The following is a 20182-nucleotide window of genomic DNA, read 5'->3' as shown; positions in this document are numbered from 1 at the left end:
GATTTCTGTTGTGTGTTGTATCCACTGTCCTAGTTGGTAATATTTTTGCTTTCCCACTTCTTACAAGAGGTCTCCTATCTTCAACCTCACCCATGCCCCATTTCTACAGAATTCTGGTCAAATGCCGCAGTCTTTGGTCTGATTTCCTGCCTAATCAAGATTCACTAATGGCTACACAGTTCAGACAAATGGCCAGTCCCATGCCTTCCAAGTCTTACTTACATGCTTCTCTGCTTTGGATCTTTGAAATTTCAGGCTGGTGGATCACTGGGAGTGCAATCCACTCCCAGCAGGTCAGGAACTCTTCGTTTCCCTCAACTTTTCTTTAGGACAAGGGAAAACTTTCAAGCAAAGTGCCACAGGAAGATTGTCTCCTTGGAAACAAGAGATCTATTTCTCTAAGATTAAAAAAAAAAAAAATTATTCCCCCTTTCTGTCTGATGGGGATTGAAACCTTCCCTGGCATGAACATCAGTGCAAATGTCTTAAAAAAAAAAATCTTTACTCTCCACTTCTCTGTTCTTCCTTTCCTCCTCAATCATCACACTGCATAGGTTAGAAAAACCCTAATCAGTTGCCTTATCACTTTATAATGACTTTAATATATCATAGGTGCCTTCCTAATAAAGAACAAGTTGTAGAAAGGTCATACATCATTGGTAAATTAAATGTGTTTAGTGAAAATGTTTACATTAAAGTGCCAGATTTGTGGTCACCATTTCCCTCTCTTGCTTGGAAAATATTTGTGTTCCTATACAGACAAAATGAATTAGGACTCGTGAGAGAGTTTTGCTCTGAGAACAATGTGGATAAGAATATGTAACTTTGAGGAATCAGTAAGAGTATTAAATGAAAAAATATGTGTGCTGTATACTGTGTTGTTGCCTTCAGTTCAGTTCAGTTCAGTTGCTCGGTCGTGTCCGACTCTTTGCGACCCCGTGAATTGCAGCACGCCAGGCTTCCCTGTCCATCACCAACTCCCGGAGTTCACTCAGACTCACGTCCATCGAGTCAGTGATGCCATCCAGCCATCTCATCCTCTGTTGTCCCCTTCTCCTCCTGCCCCCAATCCCTCCCAGCATCAGGGTCTTTTCCAATAGTCAACTCTTCGCATGAGGTGGCCAAAGTACTGGAGTTTCAGCTTTAGCATCAGTCCTTCCAAAGAAATCCCAGGGCTGATCTCCTTCAGAATGGACTGGTTGGAGCTCCTTGCAGTCCAAGGGACTCTCCAGAGTCTTCTCCAACACCACAGTTCAAAAGCATCAATTCTTCGGTGCTCAGCTTTCTTCACAGACCAATTCTTACATCCATACATGACCACTGGAACCTTAGCTTTAGTTTTATCTACAAGAAATCAGTGCCAAATCCAATATCATGAAGCATTTCCCATATATTTACTTCTAAGAGTTTGAGAATTTTAGCTCTTACTTTAATTATCTGACCCATTTTGAGTTAATTTTTGTTTATAAGTAAGTGTCTAACTTCATTGGGTTTCATGTGGATATCAAATTTTTCCAGCACTATTTGTTAACAGACTGTTCTTCATAGGGAATGGCCTTAACACCTTTCTCAAAAACTATTTAACCATATGTGTAAGGGTTTATTCCTGCACTCTGTTTCATTGATCTATGTGTCCATCTGTATGCCAGTACCACACTGTTTTGATTATTGTTAACTTTGTAGTAAGTTTTGAAATTAAAGTATGAAACCTCCGGCTTTGTTGTCCTTCTTCAAAATTGTTTGGGATACGTACTCTCTTTTATAGTTACTAGTACAGTTATCTTTACCAGTGATATTTATTTCTTCATGTGGATTCAAACTTCTGTCTGTATCCTTTATTTCTGTCCAAAGGACTCCCTTTATTGTTTTTCTAGGAAGGGTTTGCTAGTGATAAATTACCTCAGCTTTTGTTTAAATAGGCATGTCTTCATTTTTCCTTCTTCTTGAAGGACAGTTTTACTGGATATAGAATTCTTGGTTGACAGTCTTTTTCTTTCAGCACTCCAAATATGTCATCCTACTGCTTTCTCACCTTTATGGTTTTTGATGAAAAATCCCATCCCTTGGATATGATGAGTCCTCTCTGCAATCAAGATTCTCTATTTTTAGCTTTTAACAGTTTGATTATGAGGTATCTAGGGGAATTCACAGAGAAGGCAATGGCACCCCACTCCAGTACTCTTGCCTGGAAAATCCCATAGATGGAGGAGCCTGGTAGGCTGCAGACCATGGGGTCTCGAAGAGTCGGACACGACTGAGCAACTTCACTTTCGCTTTCATGCTTTGGAGAAGGAAATGGCAACCCACTCCAGTGTTCTTGCCTGGAGAATCCCAGGGACAGGGGAGCCTGGTGGGCTGCCATCTATGGGGTCGCACAGAGTTGAACACGACTGAAGCGACTTAGCAGTAGTAGCAGCAGGGGAGTTCAATGAGCTTCTTGGACGCAGAGATTAATATTTTTCATCAAATTTGGGAAATTTTCAGCAATTATTTCTTGAAATATTCTTTCTGCCCCCTTTTTTCTGAGACTCCCATCATGCATACATTGGTATGTTTTATGGTTTCTGTAGGTCTATGAGTCTATTCATTTTCTGCATTAACTTTTCTTTTTATTCCTTTGACTGGATAATCTCAATAAACTGTTTTCAAGCTCACTGATTCTTTGTTGTCTACTGAAATCTATGGTTGAGCCTCTCAAGTAAATTTTCATTTCAGTTACTGTTAACGTTCAACTGCAAAACTTATACTTGGTTCTTTTCTATAATTTCTATCTCCTTACATTTTTTATTTGGTAAGACATTTTTTCATGCTTTAGTTCTGTAGACATGATTTCCTTTAGTTCTCTGAATATATCTAAAATAGCTAATCAAAGTTTTGTCTACTACATGCAACATGTAGGCTTCCACAGGGACAATTTCCATTGACTGCTTGATTTTTTTCCCATGTATAAGAGTCACACTTTAATGTTACTTAGCATGGCTTGTCACTTTTTCTTGAAAACTGGACATTTTAAATAATATAGAGTGGCATCTCTGAAAGTCAAATTATTCACCCCAACCTTAGTGTTTAGTGTTGTTACTTGTTGTTTTTATTATTTAGTGACTTTTCCTAATAAAGTCTGTGTTCTTTGACATATGGGAACACTAAAGTCTCTACTCAGTTAGTTTAGTGGTCAACTAAGGGTTGAGGAGAGGTTTCCTTAAATGCCAGAACTAATGTTTCCTAGTTTTTGCCAAGGGTCTCTGTGAGCGTGTTGGAGCATCCCTTCAGTTCTCAGCCAGGCAACTGACAAATTCCTATTTTCACAGAGCCTGAAGATGAGCCAGAGGAGAGAGCTTAGGACCTTCTTGTGTTTTTCTGATCATGTGCCCAGCCCTATGCATTTCCAGGAATATGTCACACCAGAGCATTTCAGAATTTCTAAGGACATCTCATTCCTTGATTTTTGCCTGTTTGCCCCAACTGTCTTCTAATGTTTCTAGCAGCCACAAAGTTAAACAATTCCATCTAAAATTTTTTTAATGTTCCTTAGGAAAGACTTTCTGCACTGAGTGAGCTCTGAGTCAGGTAAAATAAAGACAGCCTTGCAAGTGGTGGCTTTAAGGGAACCACCAGACAGGTCAAATAACAACATTTCACTGGAAAGGAGGCTTTGAAGCAACTCTCAGCCCCATTCTACTCCCTCCTGTGGTTTCCAGGCGTCTTGTTTTCACTGCAATTGCAGGCTGTTGGTTTTCAAAGCTACCACAGAGCTGGAAAGAGAGGCATGGGAATAGGGCAAATTAAAGCTTTACAGAGCTCGCTGCCCTTCCTAAAATTCAATATTTTTCTGAAGTGAATGCTCCCCGGATTTATAGCAAGCATTTTGTTAATTTCTGTAATTCTGAAATACTTCATTCTGACATTCTTTTTTCCAGTTTTCTCATTGCTTTTATAGAAGAGAGAATTCTGGGAGGTCATTAGTCCACCATTTTTCCTGTCTCCTAAGTCTCTGATCTTCAGCACACATTTTTTAAATATTCTGTGTGATAAAATGGAAGAGCATATAGATCAGTCCTGCTGCACTGAAGTACAATGGCTGACTCAAAAGCGCTTGTGGAATTCAGTTGCAAGCTGAACTAACTGCTTTTTTCATGGAACACCATTTTTAATTGTCAGAATGACAGTTGTTTAAACATGAGGATTTGGCAGATATTTTCTTGAAAATGAATTAAGTGAGCCTGTCATTTTAAGGAGAACAACTGACAACTTGATACCAATAATAAATTTCAAGCTTTCAAGCAACAGTAACAATTGAAAACTTGTATGTATTACAAGTTTGAAAACTTCCCAATAGTTATGTTTTTATGATGGGATTGGTGATGATGTTAATGAATGTAATCTTTTGATACAACATAATAAAACGTGTATTTGGAAGGACTGCATTATCTCATTAACCATTTTCCAAGTAATTGAATCATGAATTTTTTAAAAATCATGATTTTTAACAAAGTAGGTAAATGATTTTTTTTTAGAATCCATCTTTTAAGTTTAATAGATTAATAGATTTTAATATGAGTATAAAATTTATAGATAAGTTTTCAGACTTCACATTTCAACTAACACTTAATTAACTCCCACTTGTCTAGTTATGGTATAATATCAAAGAAGAATATCCACAATTATTTGAAAAGGCTACTAAAATATTTTCTTGCCAACTGCATATCTTCTTTTAGGCCAGATTTTCTTCATATAGTTCATATAGTTCTTCATATAGTTCAGCTAAAATAACATTTTAACAGATTGAAAATAGAAGCAAATATGAGAATCTAGCTATTTCCTATTAATTCAGACATTAAAGAGAATACATAAGTATAAAACAGTGCCATTCTTCTTACAAATTTTTTAGTTTTCAAAAGTTAATTTTTCATTTAAAATATTTATATTAACATGTAATAGGTTTATTTAACACATTTTTAAATTTTATATTTTTAATTCATACTATGGTAAATATCAAAAGCTATAATTCACATAAATAAAAGTTCTTTAAATCCCTTTACATTTATTTATTTAAAAGTACAACAGGGTCCTGAGTCAGAAGAACCTGAGAACTGCTCATTGCTAGTTTTTCTATGATCAAAGCTCTAATGACAAATAAAGATGGCTGTTGTTTCCTACTTAAGTCGTGTCCGACTCTTTGCGACCCCGTGGACTGTAGCCCACCACACTCCTCTGTCCATGGGATTCTCCAGGCAAGAATACTAGAGTGGGTTGCCATTTCCTTCTCCAGGGGACCTTCCCAACCCAGGGATCGAACCCAGGTCTTCTGCATTGCAGGCAGACGCTTTAACCTCTGAGCCACCAGTGAAGCCCATCCTACTTAAGTCAATTGCCTATATTTAGTGCCAATATTTTTTTTGTGAGCCATGTCCAAAATCTGCCAGTTCTCACAAACATGATGGTCAGAATTAACTTGCACAGAATTGTTAATGCTAAAGCCTTTCTTCTTGAGTAGGCCATGCTTCTCTATCTCCAGGCCTTTGTGTTGGCACCTCTGCCTAGAAAACTCTCCCACCCATTTGCCTAACAATTCATATTTATTATTCAGATCTCAGTTCAAATATCCAGGAAGCCTATGCAGATCTATTCCTTCCAAGTCTCTTATATCCTCCAAATTTGATTAAATAAGACTCCATAATTTCTCTTATAGGTCCATGCACTTTTCTTTAATAGCACATATCCCAATTTGTAAATGTGTTATGTTTTAGATTATTTGATTGACGCCTTTTTTGACCTCTAAACTTTAGCTCTACAAGGGCAAGGTTGTTTTGTTTTATATTATTTGCTTACCATTTTATCCTCAATATGTGTTTGGCGGCATACATATGCAAATATTTTCCAACTTGAAAACCACATGTTGAGGCAAGGATGAGTATATTTTGTTGATTGTCCCATCATTTTAAATAGTTTTCCAAAGTATCAACCATGAGTTATGGGAGATGTTGAAAAGAGTTTCTGTTATATGGACTTGCAAGTAAAAAGATATCTCAGCAGTACAATCATTCTGAAAGAAATCAGATGCTTGATTTGCTCACACAAATGCCATTTCACAGAATTTTCTCCCAATTTATGCTTCTTAGTTTCCAAGCTTTTTTAAAAATAAAATACAAAAAGACTTTTTACTAATGGTTATTCTGGGTCTTTCTCTAAAAATATCTTTTATTAAATTCTGGAGGAGATTGTATTTATGTTGTATTATTTCTTTTGGGACTTGACACATTTTCCAACTTCAGAAATTGTTTTTAAGACCACAGAAGTATCAGATTAAACTAATGTGACTACCTCAGGACAGTAATATTTTATTCTACTTCTTCCAAGAATGTAACTGTTAAAAATTACTACAGTTATTTATTCTTCACTTTACAATTTATTAACGGAGGGGATCATATTTCATTCTTCTTCCATGTAAGTAACTTTTGTGTGTTTTCAGGCAGCAGAGACAAATAGTTTTTCATTTGCAAACTCTGGACTTTGGTCCTGTTTTAATTAGGAGACTTTTGAAATTTGGATGAAGGCAGCATATTGTCCTTTCAGATAGCTAGGCAATATTTGTGAGATCAGTCTAACCATAAGAGTTACAAATTCAGATAATAAGTCTAGTATACTTTAACAGCAGTGGTTTCAGAATTTATAGCCTTTACTTTAGAGCACTCAGTGTTGATCTTATTGCTAATCGCAAATGGTTTTGTTTTACACAGAAACAAATGGATATCAATGCTGCTATTCAAGCCTTGATTGAATCACATACTGCCCTACAGATGGAGGTAATATATCTGCCTTTATTTACATTGGCACACTCAATCTACAAATTAAACAGAAATATTTTTTCAGAGGCCAAAATGTGACTTTATCTCAAGGCCTGTATTTACAAGAGATTAAAAGTAATGAAACCATTTTTAAGGACAAAGAAAACAATTTTAATAAACAGAAATACATATATAAGATTTTTAAGGAAAACATTTAAAATAAAAATATTGTCAAAGGATTTTCAAAATAAGAGTTTGGTATTACAGAAGAAAATAGTTCAATGAAGTTAGCCATTTCTTAAAATGGCATCTATCTAGCATCATTATTCATTTTTCTTAAGCTCTATTTATTCATTGTATACAGGGATTCTTTTTAATTATGCTGTAGGGATAGTAATTGTTCAGTTTTAGGTCAGCTTGAAAAGTAGACTTTTGAGTGTGAATTTAACCTCTTGTTAGGATCAAGAATAACAAAACACAAATACTTATAGTTAAACATAAACTGTTCTTTACATCCTACTCTCAACTCACTGCACACAATAGGAGTACACTTTTCTTCTGTCTTGATCTTTGTTGATCACTTGGGTTACATACTGGTGATGACTACTCTATGCTTCTTTGCTAATATGATTTTCATGATGACTTGGCAGAGCTACCAGAATACTGAAGTAACTTTAATTGACCACAGTGCAGAGATCTTCAAAACCTTGAACTATCTTGGCAATTTACTACACAGCATCAAGCATCCTCTTGGCACACGAGATAATCCAGCACAGATCTGCAAAGATTTGCTTAACTGTGAACACAAAGTATCAGACGGTAAGTTATTGGTTTCCTTAAACTGTGATATTTCATTTCATCATTTCAGTGTGTTTGAGATTTCTAGTGTATTTATGCCAAATCTTATGATTTTTGATAAAACCATGGCAGAGGCATTTTAAGGTCATCAAGAACCAAATACATGCTTCTTAAGGTAAATATGGTTTCTGATATCAAAGTATCATTTTTTTAAGGGTTTGCTTTATAAAGATCTTCTACTACAAAATCTGACATATCCCCAGATTTTCTTACCCCATCTATGTCATTCGCTTATACTCTGTGCTTAGAATACATGTTAAAAATAAAAAATAGGAAAGGTTAACTTTTGAACTAACAGACAGGACCTGTCAGGACCACCAGAGTTGGCAACATGAAGAAAGAGATCATAGTTCCCCCCTCTATTACACTCCCTAAACTTAATTTTTACATAAAATGGGATTTAAATGCCTCATTTTGGAATCTGACTGTAAAGATGGAGGCTTGTCATGCTTGGAATCGTCTCATCCTCACATTGATACCTCAAAATCCATTAGCCAGAGTGGCAAAAATAGAGCCATCAAGCAAAAGGTTTAAAGCAAGTGGAGGAGCCATTACTATCTGATGATCAACAGGGAAACCCTGTCTGCTACAATGTCATTTAATTTTAATTTTGATGGGGTCTATATAGTCAGCTATACAATCAATTATGAAAAACTCTAGTCTTAACATACAATGATACATATGCTGATTTGACAATAAGTTACTTAATTCTGTAGGATGGACAGTAGTTCATATTTTATTTTTTATACACATGTGTTTACATGCAAATATACATGTATAAATATATATTTGTCTAAAAGCATCTTCCATTCTAGAAGTGTAGCAAAAATATTTGTTTTATTTATATTAATAAAATGTTTAACTTCTATAGATGTCTCCTACCTTAGATTATCACAAAAACAAATAATATTTCTAGTTATAGCTTCCCATCATAATCAAATTTGACTCTTTCCTATATTTGAGGGTATAAAAATATATTTCTATAGAACTGAAAGGAACAAAGACATTATAGGGCATACCAATTACTAAAATCTAATTCAAGGTCTGCCTTCTTCATAGGAGAAATAGCTAAGTTGTATGGCTTGCAAGGTATTAGGAAATTATTTATGCCCAAAAATACTTTCATCACTAGGAGATTGTAAGTGCAGTAGAAAAACACAAAGCAACAGGGAAGGGGGGATGTGATAGAAAGTAGGGTTGAGGGTGAAGTTTTAAATAGAGTAGGTAGATAAATCATCTCTGAGAAAGTGACATTTGAGCAACATCAGGAGGAGGTAAGGGAAGAAGCCACAGGGAATCTGGGAGAAAGAGCTTTCCAGGAAGAAAGAACAAATGCAAAGACCCTGAACCTGTGTTTAGCATGTCCTATTAGCAAGAAGGTTAAGGTGACTGGAAGAGGTGCGTAAGGAGAAGAATGGTAGGAAATGAAGTCAGAAAGATGTCAAGAAACCAGATTATATAGGATATTATAGGCTAATCAAAAGACTCCAGCTCTCACTCTGAATAGGATGGAAAGTTTTAGAAGAGTTAGAGCAAAGGAATGACAAGACTTGACTTAAATTTTGAAAATGTTACTCTTGGTGATGTATCACAAATATAATGAGGACAGGGTAGAAGGAGCCATTGAGAAAGCTAAGGGATGATGATGTTTTGGACTAGAGTTAGTGGTGGGAAAGTGGTAAGAAATGGTTAAATCTTTAGATAAGCTTTAAGGTAGAGCCAACAGGTTTTTTTGTTGATAATTCAGATATGGATTTTGAGAGAAACAGAATGAGAAAGAATGACGCTAAGAGTTTTGACTAAAGGACTGCTAAGTCGCTTCAGTCGTGTCCGACTCTGTGTGACCCCATGGACTGCAGCCTACCAGGCTCCTCCATCCATGGGAGTTTCCAGGCTAGAGTACTGCAGTGGGACTAGAAGTGTGGAATTGCTGTCTATACAGATAGAGAAGCAAGTTTGGAATCAAGATGAGGAGTTCAGTTTGGGATGTATTTGAGATGTCTGTTAGACATTCAAGGAAGTATGTCAAGTAGGTAGTTGTCTATTCAGGAGAGAGGTCAGGAGAGAGGCCCTGGTTATGGATAAAATATATAAAGTAATTTGCATATAAATAGCATCTAGTGCCCTGAAACTCTCTAGGACTACCCTAAAGAGTAGATTTTTTTAAAGTTCTAAAAACTGTGCCTTAGAACTCTTCCATGTTTAGAGATCAGGCAGTTGAGGAGGAACTAGCAAAGAAAACTAAGAAGAAGCTGTCACTGAGATAGGAGAAAAAGTAGATGAATGTGAAGAAAATGTTTGCCTGAAGAGGCAGGGATCTACTGGGCCAATGTCAAGTTAGGTGAAGACTGAAAAAGGCTACTAGATTTAGTAATGGGAAGTTCTTTGATGCTCTTTGCAAGAGCAGTTTAGAGGCATGGTAGCAGTTAAAACTGTCAGGTTTTAAGAGAAAATGGAGCTGGAGAGTTTCCACTCTCAGTTAGGAAGCAGATAATTCAATTTGCCTAACTAAATTTTTAAAAAGTTAAAAACATAAAATACTGACAAAGTAGAAAGGATTTTGAAGAACACAGCAGAGATGGGCACACACTTACAGCTGCTTTTGCCCTGGGTGCGTCCAGCGACTGAGTAGTGTAATAGGGGATCGAAGGTTGGAATCCGAAGCCCACAGATGGTGGAGATTCAGGCTTTCAAAGATCTGTACTCTGGGAGTAAAAATGATAGGATCAAAGAATTATTGGAGTCAGGACACTAGAGGGAATGAGCCAAAATGAGAAGAGAGGTGAAATCATGGAGGAGATCTAGCTGTAGGTAATAAACCTAAAAAAAGACTAGGGCATGGCCTTGGGAGTTAATGATGAAAGTAAGCAGAACAGGAGAAGGGTACAAAAAAATTGGTGGGAAAGAATTGGAGGAACTGAGTAGAGGTCAGAATATTACAAATATCAACAACATGGATGTAAAATCACCATGAATTAGGTTATAAAGAGCTAGCCAAAGGCTAAAATCAAAGAAATAAAGCTGATGATGGCAACAGGAACAGGTGACAGGTGATAGAGTGCAATGACAAAAATTTTACCATGGAGTGTTCTCAGACTTAAAGCAGGGATAATGGTCTGAAAGTGGCAACAAGGAGCAAGAAAGACCCCTTCCTGACTCAGGCACAATGCTGTAGAGGCTGTGGCAGAAAGGGCTTGCATGGAAGCAGTGTTCTCAGGAGAGAGCCAATTTTGAGTTCAAGCATTTAGGCCTACAAAAGATGTATTATGGTATAATGCTTATATCCTAAAAAAATATGAAGCCCCCTACCAATTCACCAGTGAATAACAATGCCTGAGTTCAAAGCACTCCAACCCATATAAGAATGAGATCTTGCTTGATAGAAAACCTTTTATAAAGCTTATATGTCCGCTCACATAGTCAAGGAAACTATTTCTTGAATGAGAGGAGATGATGAGTCAAGATATATGTCTACCTCTTTAGTTAAGACTGTAAGCCTGCATCAGATCCTGGTTTTTAAAAAGCCAGCTGTAATTTCTACAAACTACAAAATGTCCAGCATTCTGAGGAAATCGAGCAGGGAGAAATGGGATACAGAGGTGATATTAGGACTTTTTCACCCTTTTCTTCCATATTTCAATATAGATCAGTGATTCTCCAAATATCATCCATGAACTAGAATTAGATGCAGGTTCTCAAGCCCCATCCCAAATGTAATGATTTAGTAACTCTAGGGGTGAGGCCCAGCTGTTTTAACAGCGTCAACAGTCTGAAAACCACTGCAATAGAGATAGTCCCCTACTCTTGGAAGTAACAATTCAAGTTTTCATTTTGTAGGATTAGAAGAATAGTAGAGGGGGAATGGTCGAGGATGTGTGTAAATCTACAATGGCAGACCAGGGGAAGCCCAGAATGAGCAAGAGAAATCTTTGCTATGGGAAACAAATGAAACAAACAAGGGGTTTCTACCTATTATAGAAAATGGCCTTTAACAAATACTATTAATTTTTTCTTGCCTTTTTAATGCAAGAAGGCAGGGCCATCTCATTCAAAAATTCCTACTCTTTGCATTTAGAATAAGGTGCTGTTTGAGTATTCTGAGCCTGTTATTCCAGAATTAAGATGCTACCCCAGTACTTTTCAGTTTGAATATGTTCTAAAGTCCAACTTTATGCCCCATTTGATTCTCCTGGACACTCAATGGATGCAAAGATTGGCAGGCTTACACTGGCTATAGAGACTTCAGTCTTTTCCACTCACAAATCTGAAAAGAAAGCACAAAAATAACCATTTAATTGTACACTTTTCTTCTGGGAACAAAAATGGTTATTCTTTTTAATTGTCAGTTCAGTTAAACAAAGGTATATTTTTCCTCAGGGAGACTGAAGAGGTTTCTATTTTTAAAATATATGTATTCATTTTTAAGCTCTGTAATGACATAGTACAAAAATAGACACATATCATACATTAATTTCAACTTCTGTATTAACTTTGTAACTGTAGACAATTCACTTAAGTTGCTGAGTTCATTTTATCTATAGCATGAAGTAACAGATATAGCCATTCAATTATTTTTTATTAAAATTATGAAATGGCCTTAAATTAATAGGTATGTGAAAAATATAGTATTTTCACTATCAGTTTAACATAATGCTTGCGGCTTTTATTTTTTCACTAAATGTATTGGTTTAAATGTATGATCTTTATAAACTTCTAAGTTTTTTAACAGGAAAAAGTGTGAAAAAATATGTTGAAAGTATGATACTTTTTAAGGATTGTTCAGAAATATTTTAACATGTCATTTAAATATTTTTGTTTCACAATAAATAGGAAAATATTGGATTGATCCAAATCTTGGATGCCCTTCAGATGCCATTGAGGTTTTCTGCAATTTCAGTGCTGGTGGTCAGACATGTTTATCTCCTATCTCTGTGACAAAGGTAAATTCTGAATTTAGCATATATACTGGTACTTGCCCACTATCAGTAAATAGTGAGATTTTAAAAATCTTCCACTTTAAATAATTATGAATTTTATGAGTGGAAGCAAGATATTCTCTACCATATATGAGAAAGAAACTTTTTGGTTTTTAAAACTAATCCTGTTAATTCTTGACATTTTGATTACGTGTTTTTATGACTGGCTTAGTTTGGCTTACTCTACTGACTATGCTTTTTAAATCCCTTTTAAAAATGTAAAACATATGTTTTTATGCTCATGCATTCATTAGGAAATTCCAAAACAGCTGCAGTGTTTGTATTCAGTAATCAGTTACCTAAGGTTTTTACTGAAAATGACATCATCATCATTAAAAGAAGAATTCTGCCACAAAACTTGCTATTTTGGGTGACTGGGAACAAAACTAACCTCCCTGAAATATCCACTGGGTAGTATTTAAAACATATGTATAATTCTATAAACTAAATGTTTAGAAAGAACAACAGTTAGTTTGGTATAACACTGGGTATTGTAACAAGCGTTTCTCAATCCTAAAGCTTGCTGCTGCTGCTGCTGCTGCTAAGTCGCTTCTGTCATGTCCGGCTCTGTGCGACCCCATAGTCAGCAGCCCACCAGGCTCCCCCATCCCTGGGATTCTCCAGGCAAGAACACTGGAGTGGGTTGCCATCTCCTTCTCCAATGCATGAAAGTGAAAAGTGAAAGTAAAGTTGCTCAGTTGTATCCGACTCTTCGCGACCCCATGGACTGCAGCCTACCAGGCTCCTCCGTCCATGGGATCTACCTATAACATATATCAAAGAAACCAAAACTGCATTTCTTTCTTTTTCTGGTTAACACCTTGGCCCTCTCAGAAACTAATTTTTCGTGAACAAAGAAGTGATACATGGACCTACTGTGTGTTTTTTCCACCATAAGAAGGCATCAGCTAAAAAGTACAGTGTTGTCAGTGTCTCCAACTGCTTAGAATTAGACTGTTCTCTTCTCCTGAAACGCTCCCCCTCATTAACCAGGGTGTTTCATCCACTTATCTCATTAGGCATTCACCACTGTTACCCAAAGCAGAACAGGAGAGGACTCTTCTATTTCTGTGGAATATGTATAATGCTAATGAGGAGCAGTAAGATCGCCTTACTTCCAAACTAACCACATAATCACCCTCATGCCCCTGCTTTTAGCCCAGGATTTTTATTTGGGTCATCATGGAAAAAAAGGAAAGAGGGGAGTACAAAGAAAATAAAATCAGTGAAGGAGCCATATTCCAGTTCTTTCCTTGGCTGAATCAATTCCCCCATTTCTCCCATCCATAAATTCAACTTTAGAAAGACTGCACAGGTAATGGAAAGAATAGTAGACTTGGAATCAGGGACCTGGATTCTAATTTCTGTTCCTCTTAAAACCTGGGAAATGATACTATGAACCACCAGAAAGCCCACTCCTTGCCAGGCACTGTGCTAACTAAATGACACTTGACAACTCACATCCTTGTAACAATCCTGTATTGCTGTTATACCCAAACTTGCCAATAAGGAAACTGGGCTTAGAAAGGCTCCGTATTTCACAGGTTTGTAGTTCTCATCTACAAAATCAAAGAATTTGAACTGCTTCAGCTCTAATGTTCCTCATGATGATCCTTCCATGTTTTCATCCTTATGCCCCTCCCCTCCGCCCACCTTTCCTTTTCTTCTCTTTCCCTACAGTTTTGTTGTTGTTGTTCTATTACCTTATAACTGATACTCTTATTTGGTGACTGGAGATTAGTATAAATTCCTCAGTAGGAACCACTTCTATTCATTTATGTTATGACCATACCCCTGTCTGAATAATGCTAAAATGATGATGATGTCTAAAGCTACAGAAAAATCTGCTTCCTTGTCCAAATCTAGAAACTTCTTGCTCCAGTACTATCCTACATTGTCCACTTTATTAGTTAATATTGTTCATGCATTCATTCATGCAATAAACAGCTTATTGACGACTCACTGTATGACCAAAACTGCATTAGGGGTTGGCTAACACAAAGATTAAGATTCTTTGTCTTTGTCTTTAAAGGCTCCATAATTAAAATAATTCAACCAATTAATTATCACAACTTTTAACTTATCATTGAAAACTAAAAAAATAAATCTTCAAATGAAAGCACAGACAGAATTTCAGATTTTTATGAAAGAAATTTTAAGCAATAATCCACAACAAGTTATTAATGCATCTTAAATGATATTATACAAACTATTTTTTTAATCATATTTAGTTGCCTAGTGATATGCTAAAGCCAGCTCATACTGCTCAGGAGAGCCTATTTATTTTAAGATCTCTTGTGAATTCCATGTTAAGTGACACCACCTTGATAGCCTAAAATCAGCCATGGTAGGAGTATTTACAACTATGGAAATTCAGAATTGCCCTTGCAGGGGTGGTGGTTAAGCATTACCAGTACACCACTGACTGGCACTTAAATGTCCTAAAAAGTAGCTTTCTCAAGCCTGCCTTTGAAGGACTTTGTTCAAGTTTCTCCAAACTATAAATTTTTCAGTTGCCATATCTTATAACTCACATATTGTTTCAACAACATTAGTTGGAGTTTGGAATCGGGAAAGTCCAGATGAACTTCCTTCATTTACTGAGCTCAGAAGCCACCCATATCATCACCATTCATTGTCTAAACACTCCAGTGTGGACAAGTCCTCAGACAAGTGGCTCAGGATTGACTCTTGGTTTCAAGGGATGGAATGGTCAGATTTTTGAAGAAAACACTCTACTTGAACCTAAAGTGCTTTCAAATGACTGCAAGGTAAGGGAATGGCATGTTTAGATTTATTCAATATAACTAACTTAAAATTGATTAGACTATATATAATTAACATAAGAGTAAAACTATATAATTAATATGAGAGTAAGACATTGCAACTTGAAGCTACAGAAGAATAAGTTTTAATGTGCCTAATGTGTAATAACCATACATTTTTCATAATCAATTATTCTTTTATATCAACTTTTGTCACACCCATTGGTCATCCATGGAGTTTTATATGCAAAATGAGTGTTATTAATGTATTAATTTTTATTCCCCATATGAAATAATTATAGATGATAGCAGATGGAGCATAAGGGCCTATAGACAAATGTTTTCTTTTGTATATTTTTACTGCTGTGATTCTGCATTTCATTACTTCATGAAAAACAGGTTATAGAGCCAAGTCAGGTTTATTTCATATTTTGTCAGTCCCCATAACCTGATGCTAAATAATGGGCAAAATGGCAGTTTGACTCTACAAATCAATATCTGACATAGCCCATTTTTCCTATTAAAATTAAATAATAATGGAGAGTTTATAATTTTAAAACATTGTATTGTAGAGCAGGTGTTGGCAAACTACAAACCACAGACCAAATCTAGCCCAGCATTCACTTTACTAAATATATGTTACTGAAACACAGCCACGCTCGTTCATCTCTTTATTATCTAGGGCTGTTATCACACTACAGTGGCAGAGTCAAGTATATATGACCCACAAAACTAAAAGATTTATTTCTAACCCTTTACAGAAGAGTTTGCTGATCCCTATTATAGAGTTATCCACTTACATATCATTAACTTCTTTAAGGAGCTTGGTTTCCTGCTCTTGTGTATCATGAAGCCCATGATTTAACATGTCTTATATTTTGAGTGCTTGGTTTTTCCCAACTAGAGTGCTTTACTTTTTCACATTTCACTTTCAGATAAACTACACTTGCATATTTGAAAAAATCATAAAATAAATAGTCATAAATATATGGCTCACTCTCTGTAGGTGAAGAAATCAGCATTACCAACAAAATTAACTTTCACAATTTTGTCCAGAAACTTTTAGTGACCCATTACTATTTCTGAGACACAATCAAAACTTACCAGCAGTTAGAATAGTTAGGCCCCAACCTATTTTTCAGGCTTGGGCTTTCACTGACTGCGTGCCCTGAACTCTGGTCAAACTGATCTATTTATAATAATATCAACAACAATTCCTACTACTAATTGTTGGGGACTTATTAGATGGCAGGTACTGTGTATTACATACATTATTTAACTATAACAGCTCTATGAAGTTACTATTAGTATCATTTTATAGGTAAGAAAAACTGAAGGCACAGAGGTTAAGTAACTTGTTCAAGGTACAGCAGAGCAAGAAATCAACCCTAAGTGTATACAGTTCCAAAGTCCACACTATATTGCCAGGGACTTTTAACAGAAATCTCACTTAATCCTCACTAATTCACATTTTATATGTGAGAATACCTATACCTGGGTGTCTGTCAAAATCTGTGCACTTAAACCCCATGCTAGGCTTATTTTCACAACCACTTTCTATCTTTCCAACTGTTTTGTTTTTTCCTATTCATGTCATTCCCCTTCTCTGAAATGCTGTTCTCTACCCCTCTAACCAAGTGGAAATTGTAGGCATTCTTCAAGGCCTATCTTCGGTTCTGAATATACAAGGCTTTTCCCTGACTGTTCTAGTTGGAAATGAGGAACTCAGCATTCACTCTCTATATTCGTTATGATGCATGTCATAGATGGCCTTATATTACGGCTGTTTGTTTCTCCTCTCCCTTTCTAAATTTATAAGCTGCAAGAACTCAGAAGCCAGAATTTACTCATCTTTGTATTTCTCAAGAACTGTAAGAAACTGGAGGATTACATTTTATTCAACTGTGCCAAAAATACTTAGTCTTCAACAAATATTGTTTGAGACTTAATGAAGTTACAGAGAATTCTAGCCTAGTTATTACCCCAAGGTTATGACTTTGGTAATTTATTTTCTGTGAGCTTCTATGCCTTAACTTAAAATAGAATTTATAGATTGAATAATCTCCAAAGTTCCTTCAAATTCTAAAATTTATACCATGATAATTCTGTGAATGAGTAAATGAATAAACTTCTGTATAAAAATCTTCACAAAGCTAGATAACTGTTTCTCTATTTTGTTTTCCTGAAACTTAATCAGAGCATAGTTTTTATTTTATAATAGAATTTACCCTCCAAAAAAGAGCATACAATAATAAAAGGAAACAGAAAGGCCTAGAAAGAAAGGAAAGGAGGAATGAAACTATATAAACAGTAACCGCAGAATGGAAAAAAAGAAACCTAAAACATAGTTCAACATAATTATAATTTACTTGTACTGAAGGGATTCTGCATATTTCCTGCCTAGAGTACAGAGAGGGTAAGCGCACTCATTCCCTTTCATCCAAGACAAGTTTCCATCCTGAAGCATCAGTTCCAAATAAAGGAAAACAAAATGGTTACTAGTCACATTAGAAGCAGGGCATATCTGGTCCAATGATCCACAGACAACAGAAACAGGAAGCCTCAAGAAAAATCAGAACACACAATGCCATCTAGAAAATGGAATAAGCGTATATGTTCATTTACTCATAGTAACTGTTACCCATTCATTGAGCACTTACTCTGTGCCAGGCATTATCTAGGTACTTTCTATTCATTATTTCTAATCCTTAAATCTATACCGTCTATGAAAAGACATTGTCTGCTGCTAATGGAAAAATTACAGATCAAAGCATTTTGTTCTTATTTTTCAGATTCAAGATGGCAGCTGGCATAAGGCAAAATTCCTTTTTCACACCCAGGACCCTAATCAACTTCCAGTAATAGAAGTACAAAAACTTCCTCATCTCAAAACCGAACGGAAGTACTACATTGAAAGCAGTTCCGTATGCTTTCTCTAAGGTCTCTGAATTAGTTCAGAATGCATGCTGTTGGCCAGGTAATTGTTGCAGAGGGAAAAATATAGACAGCAAGTTACTATTGGATATCATGAAATGCATGGAATAAAGCATTGGCTAAATTTTAAAGAATCTCAGGAAGAAAAGACTTCCTCCTAAGAAGGAGACAAGGCATTTTTTAAAGGACTATAACTGATAAAGTATTTAATTCTTTGAAAAATTATATTGATCTGAGCTTTAGAGAATTCCCTAGAACTGAACATTTATAAACATGGAATTCTTCAGGGTATTCTATATTTTTTGACTGTCTGAGAGCAAAGTACCCATTAGACAGCTGGAGATGCAAAGCACTATGGAGCAATACTGGCTAATGCTCCCAAATGTGCAATGCTTCTGTCTAAAAACTGCAAGCCACAGTCTAATATGTCTTCTTTTCCCAAATACTAAGCTGTATTCAGGTCCCCAGTGGGCATATACATCTTAGCCAGTGGTACACTACCTCTTATGTGTTGCCTTTTTGTGTTGCTTGGTGCTCTTTCTAAAACAAGGTGCTTGTGGCTTTCATAAACTATTTTATTTCTTTATTCGTCTTTGTCATTCCTTAAGAGTGTATGTACTGGTTACATCAATATATGTTTTGATTGTTAGTACTTATTTTAATTTGTTTGGTCATATACTTAATAACAAGTAAAACATTATTTATGTGAAGTTCTTATTTTAAAATTCTCTTTGTGGATATAAAATCAAAGCTAGCACATTGTAACCTGTGCTTAAACACAAGAGAATTGGGAGGGGGTTTTATTGTTTATGTTTTAATTGCTGTAAAAAATATTATAGGCCAGCTACATCCAGTAGTAGGTTTGGGTTAGAATTTAGGGGTTGTGATATACTATTTTTGAAAATCCATGATCATCTGGAATGATATTTTATGTATATATATTTTGTAAAGTTGTAATTCAGCAAATCTTTTGAAATTGCTGCTGTTTTAAATTATAAAAACTTTGTTTCTGTTTCATAGAAATTACATGTGTTTTAGTAATTCATTGATTTTCTTTCACCATTCTTAAATTTAATGTGTTGGGACCTAAAAGAATTCAACTTACCAGTCGTTAAAGCAACATTCAAGAAAACAAATACAGTCATTTGCCATTTAAAAGAGGCTAAGTCCAGACTTTCCTTGAAAGAGAAATGTTAAGCATTAAAAATATGATACCTTTTGGTATATTGAAAAGCATGTACATCTATTATAAACATACCATCAAACCACACTTACCTATCTATAATAAAAATGTGCTTTAATATCTTTTTTGGTGCTTTTTTCTTTAACCATACCCTTTTATTATGTAGGACAGCCTCTTTCGCTTAGACCTTCTGTTCTGTGTATATTGTACTACTAGAAAATATCTATTATACATCTATAAAAGGATTATAGGGCCTATTTCCTACTTAAAATTAGGTCATGGCATAGAAACTCTCTCTCATATGGTCAACTGATTTGTAACAAGGGTGCCAAGACCATTCAATGGAAGAAGGACAGTTTTTTCAACACATAGTTTTGGGAAAACTGGATATCCATAATGCAAAAGAATGAAGTTGGACCTTTATCTTACATGATATACAAAAATTGATTCAAAATGATGAAAACTATTACTGTAAACAACATTTGGGATAATATCAAAAATTTTTAAAGTAACATAAAATGTATCAAAGTCCTAAATGTAAGAGCTAAAACTATAAAACTCTTAACACTTAGGTGAAAGGCTTCATGACATTAGATTTAGCAATTAATTCCTGGATAGGGCACCAAAAGCACAGTTGACAAAAGAGAACAATAAACTGGACTATAGCAAAACTTAAAATTT

General features: G+C 35.5%; 1 protein-coding gene across 5 annotated transcripts in view; it reads left to right on the top strand.

Moving 5' to 3' along the window:
* The window catches only part of COL24A1 (collagen type XXIV alpha 1 chain), a 392145-nt gene extending 372519 nt beyond the window's left edge, over positions 1 to 19626 (top strand). For all 5 annotated transcript variants that reach the window (XM_069596518.1, XM_069596489.1, XM_069596509.1 and 2 more), the window contains 5 exons: positions 6738 to 6803; positions 7436 to 7604; positions 12474 to 12583; positions 15175 to 15390; positions 18177 to 19626. In XM_069596518.1, the coding sequence (XP_069452619.1) occupies positions 6738 to 6803; positions 7436 to 7604; positions 12474 to 12583; positions 15175 to 15390; positions 18177 to 18323 (708 nt within the window). In that variant the 3' untranslated portion in view covers positions 18324 to 19626. The remainder of the gene's footprint in view (positions 1 to 6737; positions 6804 to 7435; positions 7605 to 12473; positions 12584 to 15174; positions 15391 to 18176) is intronic.
* The last annotated feature ends 556 nt before the right edge of the window (positions 19627 to 20182 follow it).

Source organism: Ovis canadensis, chromosome 1, assembly GCF_042477335.2.
Source record: "Ovis canadensis isolate MfBH-ARS-UI-01 breed Bighorn chromosome 1, ARS-UI_OviCan_v2, whole genome shotgun sequence".
In the NCBI taxonomy this organism is placed as follows: Eukaryota; Metazoa; Chordata; class Mammalia; order Artiodactyla; family Bovidae; genus Ovis; species Ovis canadensis.
This window is presented reverse-complemented; position numbering and strand designations above follow the sequence as displayed.